This window comes from Astyanax mexicanus, chromosome 1, assembly GCF_023375975.1.
Source record: "Astyanax mexicanus isolate ESR-SI-001 chromosome 1, AstMex3_surface, whole genome shotgun sequence".
Classification (NCBI taxonomy): Eukaryota; Metazoa; Chordata; class Actinopteri; order Characiformes; family Acestrorhamphidae; genus Astyanax; species Astyanax mexicanus.
The window spans coordinates 4,048,884-4,066,676 of NC_064408.1; the positions used below are offsets into that span (position 1 = coordinate 4,048,884).

Below are 17,793 nucleotides of genomic sequence, written 5' to 3' on the forward strand. Positions count from 1 at the left end.
AGAGAGTGAGTGTGAGAGAGTGAGAGAGAGTGAGTATCACTTGAATAGTGTTATATAGACAAAGTGTGTGAGGGGTGATATATTGAGTGAGTGGGAGAGAGTGATGTATAGAGAGTGATATAGAGCGAGTCTCACATGAAAAAGTTCTCTTTGCAGTAAAGCTGTCTCAGTGTTAGAGACAGTGTGAGTGAGGGGTGATATATTGTATATAGAGAGTGAGAGAGTGTGAGAGAGTGCTATAGAGAGAGTGAGAGAGTGCTATAGAGAGAGTGATATAGAGTGAGTCTGACTTTAAGAAGTCTCCTTTGCAGTAAACGCTGCCTCACTGTTAGAGACAGTGTGAGTGAGGGGTGATATATTGTATATAGAGAGTGTGAGAGTATAAGAGAGTGAGAGAGTGTGATATAGAGAGAGTGATATAGAGTGAGTCTCACTTGAAGAAGTCCTCCTTGCAGTAAATGCTGTCTCACCGTTAGAGACAGTGTGAGTGAGGGGTGATACATTGTATATAGAGAGTGTGAGAGTGTAAGAGAGTGAGAGAGTGATATAGTGGGAGTGATATAGAGTGAGTCTCACTTGAAGAAGTCCTCTTTGCAGTAGACACTGTCTCACTGTTAGAGACAGTGGGAGTGAGGGGAGATATATTGTATATAGAGAATGTGAGAGTGTAAGAGTGTGAGAAAGAGTGCTATAGAGAGAGTGAGAGAGTGCTATAGAGAGAGTGATATAGAGTGAGTCTTACTTGAAGAAGTCCTCCTTGCAGTAAATGCTGTCTCACTGTTAGAGACAGTGTGAGTGAGGGTGATACATTGTATATAGAGAGTGTGAGAGTGTAAGAGTGTGAGAAAGAGTGCTATAGAGAGAGTGATATAGAGTGAGTCTCACTTGAAGAAGTCCTCCTTGCAGTAAATGCTGTCTCACTGTTAGAGACAGTGTGAGTGAGGGTGATACATTGTATATAGAGAGTGTGAGAGTGTAAGAGTGTGAGAAAGAGTGATATAGAGAGAGTGATATAGAGAGAGTGATATAGAGAGAGTGATATAGAGTGAGTCTCACTTGAAGAAGTCCTCTTTGCAGTAGACGCTGTCTCCGCGGGTGAAGCACTTCTCGGAGAGCTGGCTCTGGCAGTCGCTGCACTTCAGGCACTTGCTGTGCCAGTGTCGATCCAGAACCTTCAGAATGAACCGGTCCACTATAGGCTGACTGCATCCGGCACACACCGGGATATCTGACCAACAGACACACAGAGAGAGTTTACATATATAAATATTTTTTATTCTATTTATAGGTTTATGTTTGAGTAAAATGAACATTGTTGTTTTATTCTATAAACTACAGACAACATTTCTCCCGAATTACAAATAAATATATTATTATTTAGAGCATTTATTTGCAGAAAATGAAAAATGGCTAAAATCACAAAAAATATGCAGAGCTTTCAGACCTCAAATAATGCAAAGAAAACAAGTTTATATTCATAAAGTTTTAAGAGTTCAGAAATCAATATTTGGTGGAATAACCCTGGTGGTTTTTAATCACAGTTTTTTTTCATGCATCTTGGCATCTTGTTCTCCTCCACCAGTCTTACACACTGCTTTTGGATAACTTTATGCTGCTTTACTCCTGGTGCAAAAATTCAAGCAGTTCAGTTTGGTGGTTTGATGGCTTGTGATCATCCATCTTCCTCTTGATTATATTCCAGAGGTAGAACTGAATAGAGTTTGATAAAACTACACAAATAAAACTTCTTTTAGACTTTTAGATGTAGATGTAAGACCTAAAATCTAATGGTAACACTTTCTATGAATGTTGTGTCTATAAGACTGTATAAACATACTCATTATGATACATTTATAAGGCATTATGAACATGGCTATCAATATTTATACGAATGTACAACACATTATAGTCATGTTTTATTATGCTTTACGGATTGTGATTATAACGCATCCTAACGCAAGTTGTCCTTGTTAAATACAGCTCTGGAAAAAAATAAGAGAGCACTTAAAAATGATGACTTTCTTTGATTTTACTAAATTGAAAACCTCTGGAATATAATCAAGAGGAAGATGGATGATCACAAACCATCAAACCACCAAACTGAACTGCTTGAATCCAATTTATCAGTAACGCTTGATAATCACTGGAAGCAAAAGTAGGTAGAGACATGCCCAGTATGCAAATTAAAAGGCACACGCAGCCAATAGAAACAACACATGTGGACCAATCAAACACTCATTCATTCAGTTTCTGGAAGCGTTAATTCACTTTAATAATTGATTTAATTCTAAGAGTTTTATTTGAAGTGTAATTAATAAATAAAGTGTAACAAACAACATTTAGCGGCATAAAAATCGTTTACTCCATATACAGGTAATATTTTATATTCATATATTTAATCCATTTTTTATTTAAGCTGAAATGAAGATAGATGTACCTTATTTTACATAAACACACATGTATATCATCAATATGATGTATAATATAATTAAACCTTTTACGATTTACTTTTGCAATTGTTGATTATTTACTAAATTGTACATACTAAAAACTATTTAATTAGATTTTTTTAATTATAAAACAAACATACAAATAATAATAATAATACAAAAAAAATAATAATAATAATCTTAATTATTTATACATTCAACATTTCAATTTGATTTACTGTCTTAAAAAACGTACTATTTATAAGTGCACTCAACATTTAAACCATATTTAAATCAGACTGATTAATTATTTAAGGTGTTCTTAGGTAAAATATATGAATTAAATCTAAATGCTTGATTAAGATTTATTGATGAGACAGAACACAATTTATTGATGTACTTAATGAAATTGATTATTTATTAAGATTGAAGCCGAATATTCATTTTAAAACTTATTTGAACATCTTAACCCGCATTGGCATAAATAAATAAAAAGTTATTGCATTAAAGAAAATAAAAAACATACAATTTATTTGCATGGTCAACGTTTGAACCTGATGAAAAATATCTATTGAATGAAATTAAATCGGACTGTTGGATTAAGAAATCAAACAAACTGCAGCATTTTTTTAAACATGCAAAAATGTATAATTTACTATTTTACTAAATTTTCAAAGAGTCATTTCTTTGTTCAAACAAAACCTATAATTTATTATTAGTCTCAACCTTAAACCGGATCGTTTGATTAATATGAAACACACCGTTTATTAATGATCCATTCTTTCTTAGACACTCCATCACCGCGTGGCGGGAGCAGCTCTTTGATGGAGCTCTACGTCATTAATAATCCTGATGTATTTTATAACGTGTTTAGGGACGGTTTGAAAAAAAAAAAGTCGGGTTGTAGTTCAGTGTGCACGCACTCGCGCGCGCATTTCTCCTTAAAATTTCATTTCAAGATTTGTATTCCCTTTTGCAATAAAATAATAATAATAATAAAGGTCAGTGAAGCTCGTGCGGAAAAAAAAATACCAGCACCTGTATGCAATCACGTGCTTTCACTTTACCTGCGTCACGTATGTTAATATGGTAAAAAGAGCGCGAGCCTCACGTATGTGCTTACTTTTTTTCTGTAGGGCGTTTTCATGCAAAATAAATGAGCGCGCGCTCACTTACTCACACACAAACACACACTCCCTACAGAGCATGCGAGCTGAACAGGTGCACGTGGAGCATGCATTATATATTTTAGCCAAAAATGATTTTGTGTTTGTTTTGCAAAAATATTAAAATAAATAGTAAAGCAGCGCGTGGTTGTTTATTAATCACGCCATAGGTTCAAACGATGAGGTCAGGTTAACATGCGTGTTCAGTAGCACGCGCTTATTGTATTATAGCATATTATAGCATATTATTGTATCTATCTATCTATCTATCTATCTATCTATCTATCTATCTATCTATCTATCTATACAACTGTATATGCTAATTTACTGTACTGTTGCACTTTTATCTTTACCGTATATATACAGGTGCAAAAAGGTTAGGTGGGAATATAAATAACAAACACAAACGTCTACCTACACTGTAATAAAATACACATAAATATATAAATATATTCACACTCTACCTCGGCCGTTTCGTCACGTTTGATCAAGTGCATATGCACACACGCGATTAAATCTTAAAAATCACCTAAAATAAAAACATTTTCTGCACCTTTTCATTTTAGATTATCCATTCATATGTTTTGAATTCATTTTGTGTACACGACCTTTAATGTCTATAATGTTAAATCTAGTAAATAAACAGTATTTGTGTATTAAAATGTTTTAAATCTAAGTGGTTCAGAAAATGCGATACATGAAGTACTGGAGGTACATAAAGCACAACATTATAGTTATAATGTGTTATACATTTTTATAGATATTTATAAATATGTTTATAACGCTTTATAAATGCATTATATTGTGTTATGAGCATGTTTACAGTGTCTAATAGACAAGACATTCATAAAAATGGTGACCAATGTAAGAAACAAAAATGTACATATGTTGTAAAGAGTAAATTAAATATGTACAAAAATACATATATTTTCATTGGAATGATTCATTGAAACATGACATTTTTCTAAAGAAACGTTTTTGTCCTGGACTAGTTACTGTGTACTATATTTTACGTTACTATACTATACTTTAAAGGGAATGTAAATAATATTTCAGAAATAAAGCTGAATAAAAACATATCTGTCTAATAACTGAAAAAATTATCAACTGGGCCATTATTATGTACACAAAAAAACGAATTACATGTAACTGGATTATTCAAGATATATTAGGGCAAATACATCAGTTAAAACGAATCGCATGATTGGGACAAAACATACAATTTATTAATATAACGTTATATAACACGTGTAGTACTAAATTATGAAAATCATAAATATATTGATCTGCGAAAAGCTGTGATTTACGAACTGCGGTACATCAAGCAAACCATTTTTGTATGTATCAAAACAAAAGATTATACAACATAATGCATGTGGGTAGCCTACCAGGGAATGTCCAAATCACTGGGTCTTAAGAACGTGTCTGGTTTCATTGGAAACCAAACAACACATTTCTAAAATGAACATAATTTGAAAATGAAAAGTCATTTTGCGGCATTTCTTTTGGAATTAAGAGTACACATTTTAATAGCATTAATTTATTCAGGACAAAATCACATTGGGTACTTTGAGTACCGGTATTTACTTTTTGAGTTTGGCTGTGATGATGGTGCATCATCTAAAATATTTGAGAACCACGGCTGTAAAGGACTAAGTGACCATTCGATATGAGGAAACGACACGCTGCAATATCCGATATGCGGCAATGTGACCCGGTTTAAACGGCTGGATAGATTGATGACTTTTGCGTCAATCGAATTCCACATTTGTCATGAACGCACCCTGAGGACGTTTGCACATGCGCGTCGAATTGGGAGGGGGAATTGTTCAGACAAATAAAAAATACCAAATTAAAGTGTGAGTATAAAAATATGGAGATGCACTTAAATCCTTTATAATGTTTAACTGATAAATGGTAAGTTAAGCATTTTAGACGTTTTTAAATCTAGTTTTAGTTCCAAGTTGTTGCTTCTACACAGTGAAATAATTCTATCAAAATAGTACAATTTTTTAGACGTAATGCAAAACCCTATGGAGTCATATATTAACTCTATATAACTCAAAGTTCAGTTGAATTTGAGTCTAAACTTTACCCAAAACTATATACCAGAGTATCTATTAAACATTATAAAATATGAGCTATACCACATAATAAATAACTTGTTTTATCCTATGTAAGCTTTGGTTATAACAAGCTAGAGAGCCCATCAAAAACGGACAAAAAACAGTGGTACTCCCACAATAACACAATAACTCTTGGGTGGAGAGCCTTATCCACCATCCAACCCAACACCAAGAAATCTCTTAAAATCTCTTAAACTCTGAATAAAAGGCCAACTCTGTGGATTGTTTATCACTGAGAATTGTTAGCAAAATTCCCATAGAGTTAAAACATGTTTACACTGTGATTTTAACTCTGTGGATTTTACTGGCTATATGTTTGGCTTCATTTAATAGACGTTTCATGTCAACTAATGGTGCTAAAACTGAGTAGAGTGTAATATAACGTTTTTTGTTTGTTATTGCACTGTATTTTGCAAAGATTGTGGCACAGATTTTTGCAAACATTTTTTAAGCACAAATTCAAATTCAAATTCAAAGCTAAATATATAATATGCACAGTCTATTTGTCTAAACGTTTTTGTGGATTTCTATTTTTTCCAGTTTTAACTTTTAGACATTTTTAAATCTAGTTTTAGTTCCAAGTTGTTGCTTCTATATGTTTGGCTTCATTCAATAGACTATTCATGTCAACCAATGCCGCTAAAACTGAGTAGAGTATAATGTAATGTTTTTTTTTATATTGCATTGTGTTTTCTAAAGATTGTAGATGCAAAAATGCTATTTAAATACATACAATACATAAAAAAACATAATAGTAGATTAGAAATGGCTCAAACCCACATCTATCATGTTCCAGAGGAACAAAGAGAATAATATTAACATTAATGCAAACCTTTTAAAAGCACAAAATGTAAACATTCAAAGCTAAATAACTTATTTTTTCAGTCTTACTATTTGTAAATTTCTATTAAAAAAGAACCTTGAAAGAAGAACCAGTTCACTTTCTTGGAGCCAAGAACCATGCTGGTACCATGCTTTTAAAAACTTATAAGAACTTTAAATTAAGTGAAGATTACAGTATAGTGGATAAGTGCCATATAGCATTGCTAAAGGGACCATTAGTAACACTTTTAGTATCAGTGAAGGAGAGGAACCTGTTTTCTTCCTTGGGTTTAATTTGATGATGTTGTGTTTTAGTTCAGTTCCTGGACTGTTTAACTGTATATCACTCCTCTCACATAACTGAAGTGGTTGATTTTACACCTGAATATCCAAACAGAGAATAACTAAGTCTATTATGGTCCAACTACATTGAATGTTTAGATTTTTACTTTCACTTGAGAACAATTTTTAACATTTTATCATTTTAGGACAACATTACTGTTAGTTTACTGAATTTGAATACTTAGAAAATAAATCATATAACAGTTATAGCTAATTGTATAGGTTATTTTAAGTTTTAAGTTTTTTTTGCCTTTACATAATTTATGATGTTATTTACACTTAAAAATAAATGCGTGGGTAGCCAGATTTTTGCATAATAAAATAAAAGTATTGATTATGCTCTGTTTTAACTGAAAGTAAATTTTGCAAATATGCTGACTAAAAAAATCTAAGTTAATTTTATTCAATGTGTAAAAATGTGCATAATACTGTATTTATGTGTGTTCTGATTAATTAACTGATTTAACTGTTGCCCAGTTTTGTCACATTATGCAGTTTTCAACATTTTTGAAGCTGTAGAATTAAAATATGAAAAAATAAATCATATAATTTAGAACATGAAGGACACATGAATTACTATTGGTTATTGCTTACATTTGCATACTATTTAAAATACATAAAATCACTTTTTGTGCTGTCTAGTTTTGAAAAATATTCAAAATTTTAAAGCTCAAAAGTTTGACTAGCATTGTGTAATTTAACAAACACTCAGGTGCAAAAATGCATGATTTGTTTTTATTCCATTTTTATTTACGTTGATCTTTATTTGAAGCTCAAATAAAGGTTTAAATGAAACGTTTGACCTTAGTTATAATATGATCAACATTCTCTCATTTTACTAAAGTAGTAATATAGTAAATAAAAACTAGCCAATGACTAGTGTTTTGTTCAATATGAATATAGACTGTTCTATGCTTGTGAAATTTTAAAGCTCAAAACAAAATAACCCATTTAAACAGGGGTAACAAAACCTTTGTGAACATTTTATTTTTTAATTACATAAAATTAAGACATTAAATTAAGAAAATACGTGTATTTTTCCTTATATGTTTTAAAATTGAGTTCAACGCAGCTTTGCATCTTCATTATGAGCACTAGCATCAGCAGCCCAGAATCTCCAGAGGCGCACTGTTCTACTGTGCAGTCGGAGAGAAAATAAATAAATATATATAGAGGGGTGAAAACAGTTGTTTTGCACTTGACTTGTACTTGAAAACAAAGACATATGTCAGCGCGCGGATTCTCTATCCTTATAATCCCGCGGGCAAGCACGCTGAAGGCTGTAATCCACAGCATTATTGAGCAGCTGGGGGAAAGCCAGCCAGCACGCGCTCGGATGGATGAATGAATGAAGGATGGAAGATGGAGGAAGGCAGGAGGAGGAGTGCAATGAGGACATGATAAAAATGTGTTTTATTTTAAAGAAAAGCCCGTAAGAAATTTTGCGGTGTGTATTTTTTTTCGTCAACAGACACATTTTTGTTAATTATTATATTTACTATTTTTTTGTTATTGTTCGATTAATATTACAATTTCGAAATAAAAAACGGCAAAAATCTATTTGATTTGTTAGCATGATACTATATTATTAATTTTTGATCTGTTTTTATCTGCCGCCTATTTGCATTAATATGTAGATTTTCTTTTTGGACAGCCAGCAAGACCACGGATGGATGGATAAACGTATGGGTGGATAAATCTGGGAAAGAGGAGGAGGAGGAGAGTCAGAAAGACGTTAAAAAAGACGTTAAATTGTTATTTTAAGAAAAACCTGCCTTAGCATAACCTGATACCAGAAAGCGTCAAGGAAAACGTTAAAAAGTTTTTTTTTTGTAAAGTTACGTTCTTCGTCAACCGATTTTTAAAATGCAATTCCTGTTAAAAAATAGATATTGTGTCTTTAATAGTAAACATAAACGTTGTTTAATAGTAATAATAATAATAATAATAATAAACTTTATTTATAAAGCACCTTTCATACAATAAAAGGCAGCTCGAAGAAAGAAACAACATTTATTAATAAATATAATACATTATAAGTCAACAAGCACACTCCAGAATAAATTAATAGATGGGTGGATGGTGGATGTCAATAGATGATTGTTTTATTATTTTAAAAAATGTCAAATTTTTAAACAAACGGTTAATAGAAGTATTATTTTTGTTCTGTGTTTATCTGCTAGTGCGTTATTTAAAAATGCCGCATTTTTGGAAAGTTATGCAAGCACGCCTCTGGATGAATGAATAGATTCCGTTTTTTATTATTTTAGAAAATATACGGCTAATATGCGTATTATTTTTGTTCTGTTTTAATCTGTCATAAATTTATATAAAAAATGCTGCATTTTTGAAAAGTCAGCAAGCACGCCCTTGGATAAATGAATGGATGGGTGGAAGATGGATGGAAGGAGGGGGAGGAGTTATTAGTGTAAAGCAACTTTTTGTTGTTAGATAATAGCAAAAATGTTATTTTGTTCTTTTAGGAAAATTTAAAACAAAGGGTTAATATATGCGTTCATTTTCCTTTTTGTTCCTAACAAATGCCGCATTTTTTGGAAGGTCAGCAATCACGCGCCCAGCTTGTTGTATGGATGTATGATGGACAGAAGGAGAAGGAGGAGGAATGCATGAAGATAAGTAAAAAAAAAGTTATTTGAAAGTACATATATAAACATATAAAACATATATAATTCAACTGTGACGTCATGCCAGCGTCATCGTATGTCACTGATTTTACACTGTTACTCACGCAAAACGAGTACAAGCGCAGAATAAACGAGTAAACGATTGAGTGTGTTGTCGAGTGTGTTTAAAAGTGTGATGGTAGTAAACAGGTGTGTGTCAGGTGTGTAACGATAGTAGCGTGTACCTGTGCGTAAGTCCTGCGCGTGCGTCAACAGCGCCAACAGCAGCTCTTTGCGCCTTCCCTCCTCCTCCATATCCACCTCCTTCCTTCCTTTCCTTTCGTACGCGCGCTGCTCTTCTGTCTCTGCTTTACCTCTCTCTCTCTCTCTCTCTCTCTCTTTCTCGCTCTCTCTCTCTCTCTCTCTCTCTCTCTCTCTCTCTCTCTTTTCTCTGTATTACATTACACCCCCGTTACCCTGCTGCTGCTGGACTTGCTGGTTTATTAATATTTGTTTATAGAAAAATATATATATATATCGTATAGAAATGCTGTAAAAACTACAGAATATCAAATATTTTAAATGTTTTTTCTAAAAAAAATGGAAACCCTTAAACATATAGTTGTATAATACGATATGTAATAATATGTAGATTACACTTAAAATTAATAATTAATGATATTTATTATATTAGAAAGAAACAAAAACATTTAAAAATTCATAAAAGAGACAATTTATGTAATTGATGAAAGAGGTTGACTTTTTATTTATTATTTTTTTTAATATTAAGCATTTTTAAACACTGCGATTTCTTTTTTGCTCTTCTTTTTTGTTGATATTTTATTTGGATTTTAAACTTAATTACTGCTATTATTACATGTTAATAACATAAAATATGTTTATGTGTGTTAAAGTGCATATTAAATCGTAAAAACAAACACGTTTGGGTTTCACACACGAACCGAATTAAAATATTTTTTTTCACACTTCGATTTATGGACTAAAATGAATAATAAATGACACAATCTCTACTCATTCATTCATTCATTCATTCATTTAAAGTAACTTACCTTTTACTTTATTACTTTTTTACCCTATTACATTTCTACTACTTTATAACAGATATTTTTTAATGTTATTAGTCTTTTGTCATTTGTGTTGGGCGGATTCTGACTCTAATCAATCCTGTTATATATATATATGTGGATATGTTTAGAGTATATACAGCATTAGTAAGTGTGAGCACGCTCCGTCTCGCTCTTCTGTGTGGTACATCAAAGAGTAGAATGTCTTAAAATCTTAACACCGATCACTTCTTTTACACTAATATTTTATCCTGAAAACTTGTTTAAATATATTACGTTATTATATATCTGTAATTCTATAATGAACTGATTCAGAAATATAAATATATATAGTGTGTCTGTATAACTACACTTATATGGGCATATACATACAGAAAGAAAAGAAAAGAAAAGAAAAGAAAAAAAACGTAACCAAATAATAATATATTACATATATAAGAGTTATAATACTATAACTACTACTAGTAAAAATGATAATAATATGCATAGTAGTACTGCTCCTCTTATTTTTATTATTGCTAGTACAATTATTATTTTTGTTGTAAATGTAGTGATTATATTTCAGATTTAATACTTCTCCTTCTTGTTATCATTATTACAATAATAATAGTAAAATAAAATAATTATAAAAGGAATAATAATAATATTATTATTTGCAACACAATATTACAAACGTAGAAAATATTATTATTTAACTTAATTATAAGAATATTTGTAATACTGTTACGTGTATAAATGCATACAACATAAATATATATGTTAAATGTTAAAATATAAACATTTTATTTTATAAATATTAAATACATTATTTAGATAGTTAGTAAACTGTTTTAATGAATGAGGTATTAATTATATTATAAAAAATATGAGTTAATCAATAACACACACACACACACACACACACCCCTTAGCGCGCACGTGTGTATTAGCCCAGGGGAAATCAGCTGTAGTGCTGCTGCTGTTTTGATAAATCCAAAATCAATCCTATCACCCCCCCGCACTGCCCCGCAATGCCCCACACTGCCCCGCACTGCCCCGCTGAGCCGCTACGCCGGACACGATACTTTCACCTGTACTGATATTTAAACGCGCTAAACACACTAACAGCGCATCTTCAAGGAGCCGCGCGACTCTGGAACTCTAAAGTTGTACACTCTGGTATTATACTGTATATACAGTGTGTAGAGAGGTATATATATATTTCTAATGTTTTAATGTTTTAATTTTGTTTCTTTTTATTCTCTATCCAGTTTGTAAGGATTTAAACTGTAATTATTCATGATTAATAACGAATATTATAATGTTTTATTATTTTTTTTAATGGTACTTACCCTAAATCCCGATCCTGTTCTACACGTGTGAAACATCGTTTATGAGCTTTTGAAAATGTGCTTTTATTTTCTTTACTCGTTGATTTAAAATTGCTAAATAATAAAAATAAAAAACAAAAAGTTTTCCAGACACGGATTAAGCACAGTCTTGGACTATGCAGCATTTTAAATAGAGATGTTGGGATGTTGAGATTGTAAATGTTGTAAATGCAGTTTCATGTCATGTTTTTAATTGTCCGTTTTTGTTTGTTTATAAACGGTTGATTATTTTTAACCAAATTATGTTTCTAATATTTTGTTGGTATTCTCTTTGTAATGCATTATTTTTTGCTTTATGAATGTCAGTTTTGACATTTTAATGTTTTGGGGTTTTTATATTGTCGGTTCCAAGCGTTTGAGAGCTTGAGGGGTATTTTAAATGTTTTTTCCATTTTTCTTCTCGGATACCACGTTAATGCGGGGGTTTCATGTATTTCACATTTTGTAAAGTTTTTAGTACACCTTCAAATGTTTATCTTTTTTTTTTTTTTTTAACAATTACGCAAACCCTTTTAAATAGTCTACACGCAAAGGTCTACACGCCGTTTTAGGCCCTAACTAACTAAAATTAATTTGTACAGGAAGAACAGGAAAGGAACCTTCAGGGAAAGAAACGTTATGCAATGTTTATTGCGAAAATATAAATTCCAGCAAACGCGTATTTTGTGCACAACTTTACGGCCTTTTTTGTGCAAAAAAAAAAAAACTAAACAACAAAAAAAAAAAACAAAGCGCGTGGCGTGCTCTTTAATATTTATCACCAATGCTCCGTTCTCCCGCAGGAGCAGCAGGTGCACCGCGCGCGCTCAGAAACTTGACACTTCAACTCTCCTCCTCGCGCGGTGCATGGAAAACATGGAAACGAATCTCATCGCACAGAGCTCTTACAAGCATACTCTTTTATCTGGAGATAAAAGGGGAAGACTACACTGTAAAAAATGATGTGCTGGTTTTACTTAAAAATATAGTGCAACGTTTTTGCAAGCTTGTTTTTAAGTGTTACCCACAAATCTTTTTTGATAACTTTTAATTAAAATATTAAACTGATATTACTTAATAATTTGCTTGCAAAAATGTTGCACTATGTTTTTACGTAAACCCATAGAAACATTTTTCGTCATTTTTACAAAAAAAATTACAGTGAAATTACTTAAAAATAAGGTTGCAAAAATGTTGCACCATATTTTTACGTAGAACCAACAAATATTTTTTAGTCATTTTTAACTAAAATCTTAAACTGACATTACTTAATAATAAGGTTGCAAAAATGTTGCACCATATTTTTACGTAGAACCAACAAATATTTTTTTACTAATTTTTAACAAAAATCTTAAACTGGCAATACTTAATAATACGTTTGCAAAAATGTTGCACCATATTCTTAAATAAAACTAAGAAAAGTTTTTTTGTCCTTTTTTCAAAAAGTCTTAATACTGACAGTACAAAAAAAATCACTTTACGCCTTCACATAAAAAAATGTCTTTGTCCAGTGAATAAACTTAATATTAACTTAACTTAATATTGTAAGATGAACATGAGCAAGACAGCAGGTTGAGCAGCTGAACATTAAATATTTAAAAGCAGTTAAAAAAAAGTCTTAGACCATTTCAAATGAACTCCATTTTTTTTTAACAAACAGTCTGTAATTATAGAAATACATGTGTTTTATGCTCATCTGCAAAAACTCTGTAAAACAGTGTAGAAACAAAAATAATATTTTATCCCTTTGTCTCCCTAACCTGCAGGCCAATTACTGAAAAAAAAGCATTTTTACAGTCAGTTGAAATAAGTAGATCAGAAAGGTGTTTGTACATAACTTTTTATATTTATTGCACATCAGAATAGAGCAGAATAAAATCCTTTAAAAAAAACATTTTTTTATATAAAAAAAAGCAAAAGCAAAAAGTAAACAGTTACAGAGAGTGTCACAGGTGTGCTTCGGCACACGTGTAAAAACACTGGCTCTGATTGGCTACCACCTCTGTCCCGCATAACTCGCCACCTGATTGGCTGACCCCAGACCTCTTTTTTTTCTCAGGCTGAAGCCCATGGAAACGCGCATGCGCAGTTTATCGCTGTAGAACAAAGAGAAACTCCTAAAATAAACCGTTAAAGTTGATAATATTTTTTTCTAAAAGCAGTGCTCGGATATGAGGATTACTGGAGACTGGACTGATGGATGTTGAGATGTTTGGAGGGGTTCTGAAGCCCGGACTCTGAGGTACGCGCTGATATTCTCTGTTTGCGTGTGAGGGGTGTCCTGTAGTAACCCCAGGCGGATCAAAGAGCGTGTTCACAGACCGAACCGTCTAACGCACTCTTATTCAGGAACCGTACATCCGACAGTAAAACGGTTTGCAGCTCCGTAATCCTGAGAGTCAGCAGGCTGTCATTGATATATTGAGCCTGTAATTATTCATAAACACAGCCAGATATTAATTATTATATTTATCTGGCCCGCCGTCGGGCCAGGGCGTGTTAAGAGCGTGTCAAGTTCAACAGGTGTTACACCGAGAACTGTCACCTGTTTAGACCTGGAGTCACAGATCTCTATAGGTCACAGTTCATGGTGAAACACCTGTTACTACTCACTAGCCTGGGCAGGGGTCCGCTCGAATTACTGTTATTATATCATTATATAGTAACGCACTGCTTTTAATCACCAGTAACGTCAACGGCGTTGTAACGACAGGAAAAGTAATTAATTATTTTATCCCGTTACTGACAAAATTACGTCGTTACCTAACGCCGTTACTTATAACGCTGTTATTCCCAACACTGATAATTATAGAACTAAGTGCACCAAGCTGCTCAGTGAAAAGGAGAATGTAAAAAAGGGGTTGAAGTGACCAATCATTGTAGCTAACATGCGTTAGCCTTATAGCACGCGAACAATACTTTGATTAGCCAGCTAGACCGACTCTGATCTGGCGTTACTCACCGGGGTCTCTAATGCGGTGCACGCTAACGCGGTGTAAGCATTATAGCACGCTAACGCTGTGTTAGCATTACAGCACGCTAACGCTGTGTTAGCATTACAGCACGCTAACGCGGTGTTAGCATTACGGCACGCTAAAAATAAGTTGATTAAGCCAGCTAGACCGACTCTGGTCTACTCACCGGGGTCGCTAATGCGGTGTTAGCATGACGGCCCAGCCCGGTTTGTACGCGCCCAGTGCCGGATTAGCCACCCGGGTAGTTAGCCTACGTGCTAGCTAGCTACATTTGCCCTTTCTTTCGGTTTGATGCTTGCCTATAGCTGCAGGCCAACATAGTTCACTGAAGCACCGTGTTTCTAAAACGAACTTAAACTACACAGATAACTCACAACTGTAAATATCTCAAAAATAATCAGTCACTGTGCTCTTACCCATGCAGTCCATGCTCGCTGCCTTCCAAAAGTTCTTCATCAGTGGAGATAAGTACTTGTATCAGTGCCTCGTGGTCTCCCAAGCAGCCTTAAAATATTTAGTTAGGCGTAACAAAATCTTAACATAATACACACTAAAACTATTGGGTTGTACTTATTTTTGTAATTAAGCAAAGTTCGAAAAGTATAATTTTAGGTAAAATCTTCTCATTATAATGAGCAAACATCACTGGGCTCAAATCATGTTGATTTTACTCAAATATTCATGCAATATTTCTCCAAATTTCTAAACAAAATAAACACACAAAATATTGGGTTGTACATACTGTTTTAATTAAGCATAGTTCAAAAAGTATAATTTTAGGTAAAATCTTCTCATATTAATGAGCAAAGTTTACTGGGCTCAAGAATCGTTTTTTGCAGTGTACTGATGAAGATCCATCAAGTCGTACTGCGCGCCGATTCGAAGATCAGACACGTCAAAGCGCCATAAGTGCTTCGAAAGTGAGCGAAAAGCTCGGATAAAGGACTGTATCGGTTTAGTAGAAAGCCTGCGGGTAACAGGTGCGTAACGCGCGATCGCACAGCGGGACACCTGCACCCGCGCTTTAACGGTTCGGTGCGAAGCGTTTTCGGCTTCATTAAAGCGTCTGTTTTATCCGTTAAACATTTATGCCACCGAATAATCGACTATAATTAAACAATAACCAAACAAAGAATACTTAGACATTCTAATAAATGTAAAAAGTTAACTCTATCCAGTTTGTAACACTACGGTTATTTGTAAGAGGAATCAAGATGATTTAAACTGCGATTAATCGTGATTCATTGAGAATATTTTCAGCAAATATATTAAATGACAGAATATTAAGTTTTGCAATAGATTGACACCACTATAAAACACAATATGCACCACACTTTATAGTGCACCCCGCGTCCACTCCGCTCTCTCTCTCACACACACACACACACACACACACACACATACACACTCCTCACACGCTCTTATAGCGTCAATTCTATAAAATCTTCCATGCGCATAATTTTGCACGAAAAAAAATGACCGATATTTCTAACAAAACCTAAAATATTCGTAAAAGTTTACTTCCTCAGTTTGTAACACTACACATTTTTTGTTTTTCGTTTTGTTTTGTTCTTTCAATCAAAAAATATAAGCAAGTATGCGCATTTTAAGCGCAATTAATCGTGATTAATCATGAGCTATCGCTGCCGAATATCAAATCACTAATATATATTAAATCAATATTAACACAAACTTTTTAATCGACTGGCACGAATTAACATAATATACTACGCACTCCTCTCACACACACTCCACACACACACACACTCTCTCTGTCTGCCGTTAGTTCTATAGGCACTTCAATGCGCAACAAATTGGCGCGTGCAACCTTGTTTTTTCCGCATAGAAAAGATAAAAAAAAAAAAAAAACATGTGCGCTTACCTTGGCTCGCGCTGTACCTGGAGTAATTTCCCGCGTTCTGGCAACTCGATCCGGGATGCTCGAGCAACATTTTGGTGGCAAATATGTCACAAAGAAATAAATAAAACAAATAAGTAAATAAATAAATAAATAAAGTAGCAAAAAAAATCGGTCACTCTGAATCCAAAGCGCTCGCGACGTGCACAAGATAACGAGATGACACCCCTTATGACACACCGAACACTCCTCGAGCTCTGTGTAAAAACGTAAGTGTAAGTGCGAGAGTGTGTGTGCGCGCTGGAAGTTTTGCAAATGGCACGAGCTCCGGCTGCGCGCTCGTGTTTGTGCAAGGAAAAAAAAAAAAGCAGCAGGAGGAGGAGGATCGTGCGTGCGCGCGCGCGTCTGCTGATGATGCTTCTGCGGCTGCAAGAGGTTACACCGTGTATGTGTGTGTGTTTGTGTGTGCGCGCGTGAGTGTGTGTGCGCGTTGTGTCTCGCGCGCGACAGGCGTGTGTCCCTGTCCACGGTGCTGAAGGGGAGTTTTGTGGAGGCGCGTGCTGCAGACGTTAACAACCCCCCCATAGCCCATCACCCCCCACCCCATACATATATGCACCCACCCCACTGCTGTTGCACGTGCCCATCATTCATCCCAGTATAATGTCCCGACTGGGCGTGGCGTCATTGCGTCACAATCTGCCACTGGTTTGTTTTGTTTTTGCTGTTAAAAAAAATGAGAGAATGTGTATAACCTTAAAACTATATAACATTACAATTAACCAAACATCTGAATACATATAAGGTCAGTGGTTCAGTGTGAATGTCTACCTGTAATGAGCTCAACATAAGCTTAAAATAATGTCTACATGTAATTAACTCTACATAACATTAAAATAGTATCTACGAGGAATTAAATATATATAAAATTAAAATAGCTTATACCTGTAATTAACTATATATTACTCTATATAACATTAGAACATTGTCTACATCTAAACAACATTAGAATGAACC

At 33.7% G+C, this 17,793-nt stretch overlaps 1 protein-coding gene across 2 annotated transcripts in view; it reads right to left on the minus strand.

Annotated features, from left to right (window-relative positions):
* lhx3 (LIM homeobox 3) overlaps positions 1-17,328 on the minus strand; it is a 33,375-nt gene extending 16,047 nt beyond the window's left edge. For both annotated transcript variants that reach the window (XM_049465912.1, XM_022666403.2), the window contains exons 1-2: positions 16,801-17,328; positions 1,057-1,228 (exon numbers count right to left, since the gene is read on the minus strand). In XM_049465912.1, coding sequence (XP_049321869.1) covers positions 1,057-1,228; positions 16,801-16,870 — 242 coding nt within the window. In that variant the 5' untranslated portion in view covers positions 16,871-17,328. The remainder of the gene's footprint in view (positions 1-1,056; positions 1,229-16,800) is intronic.
* Between the last annotated feature and the right edge of the window lie 465 nt (positions 17,329-17,793).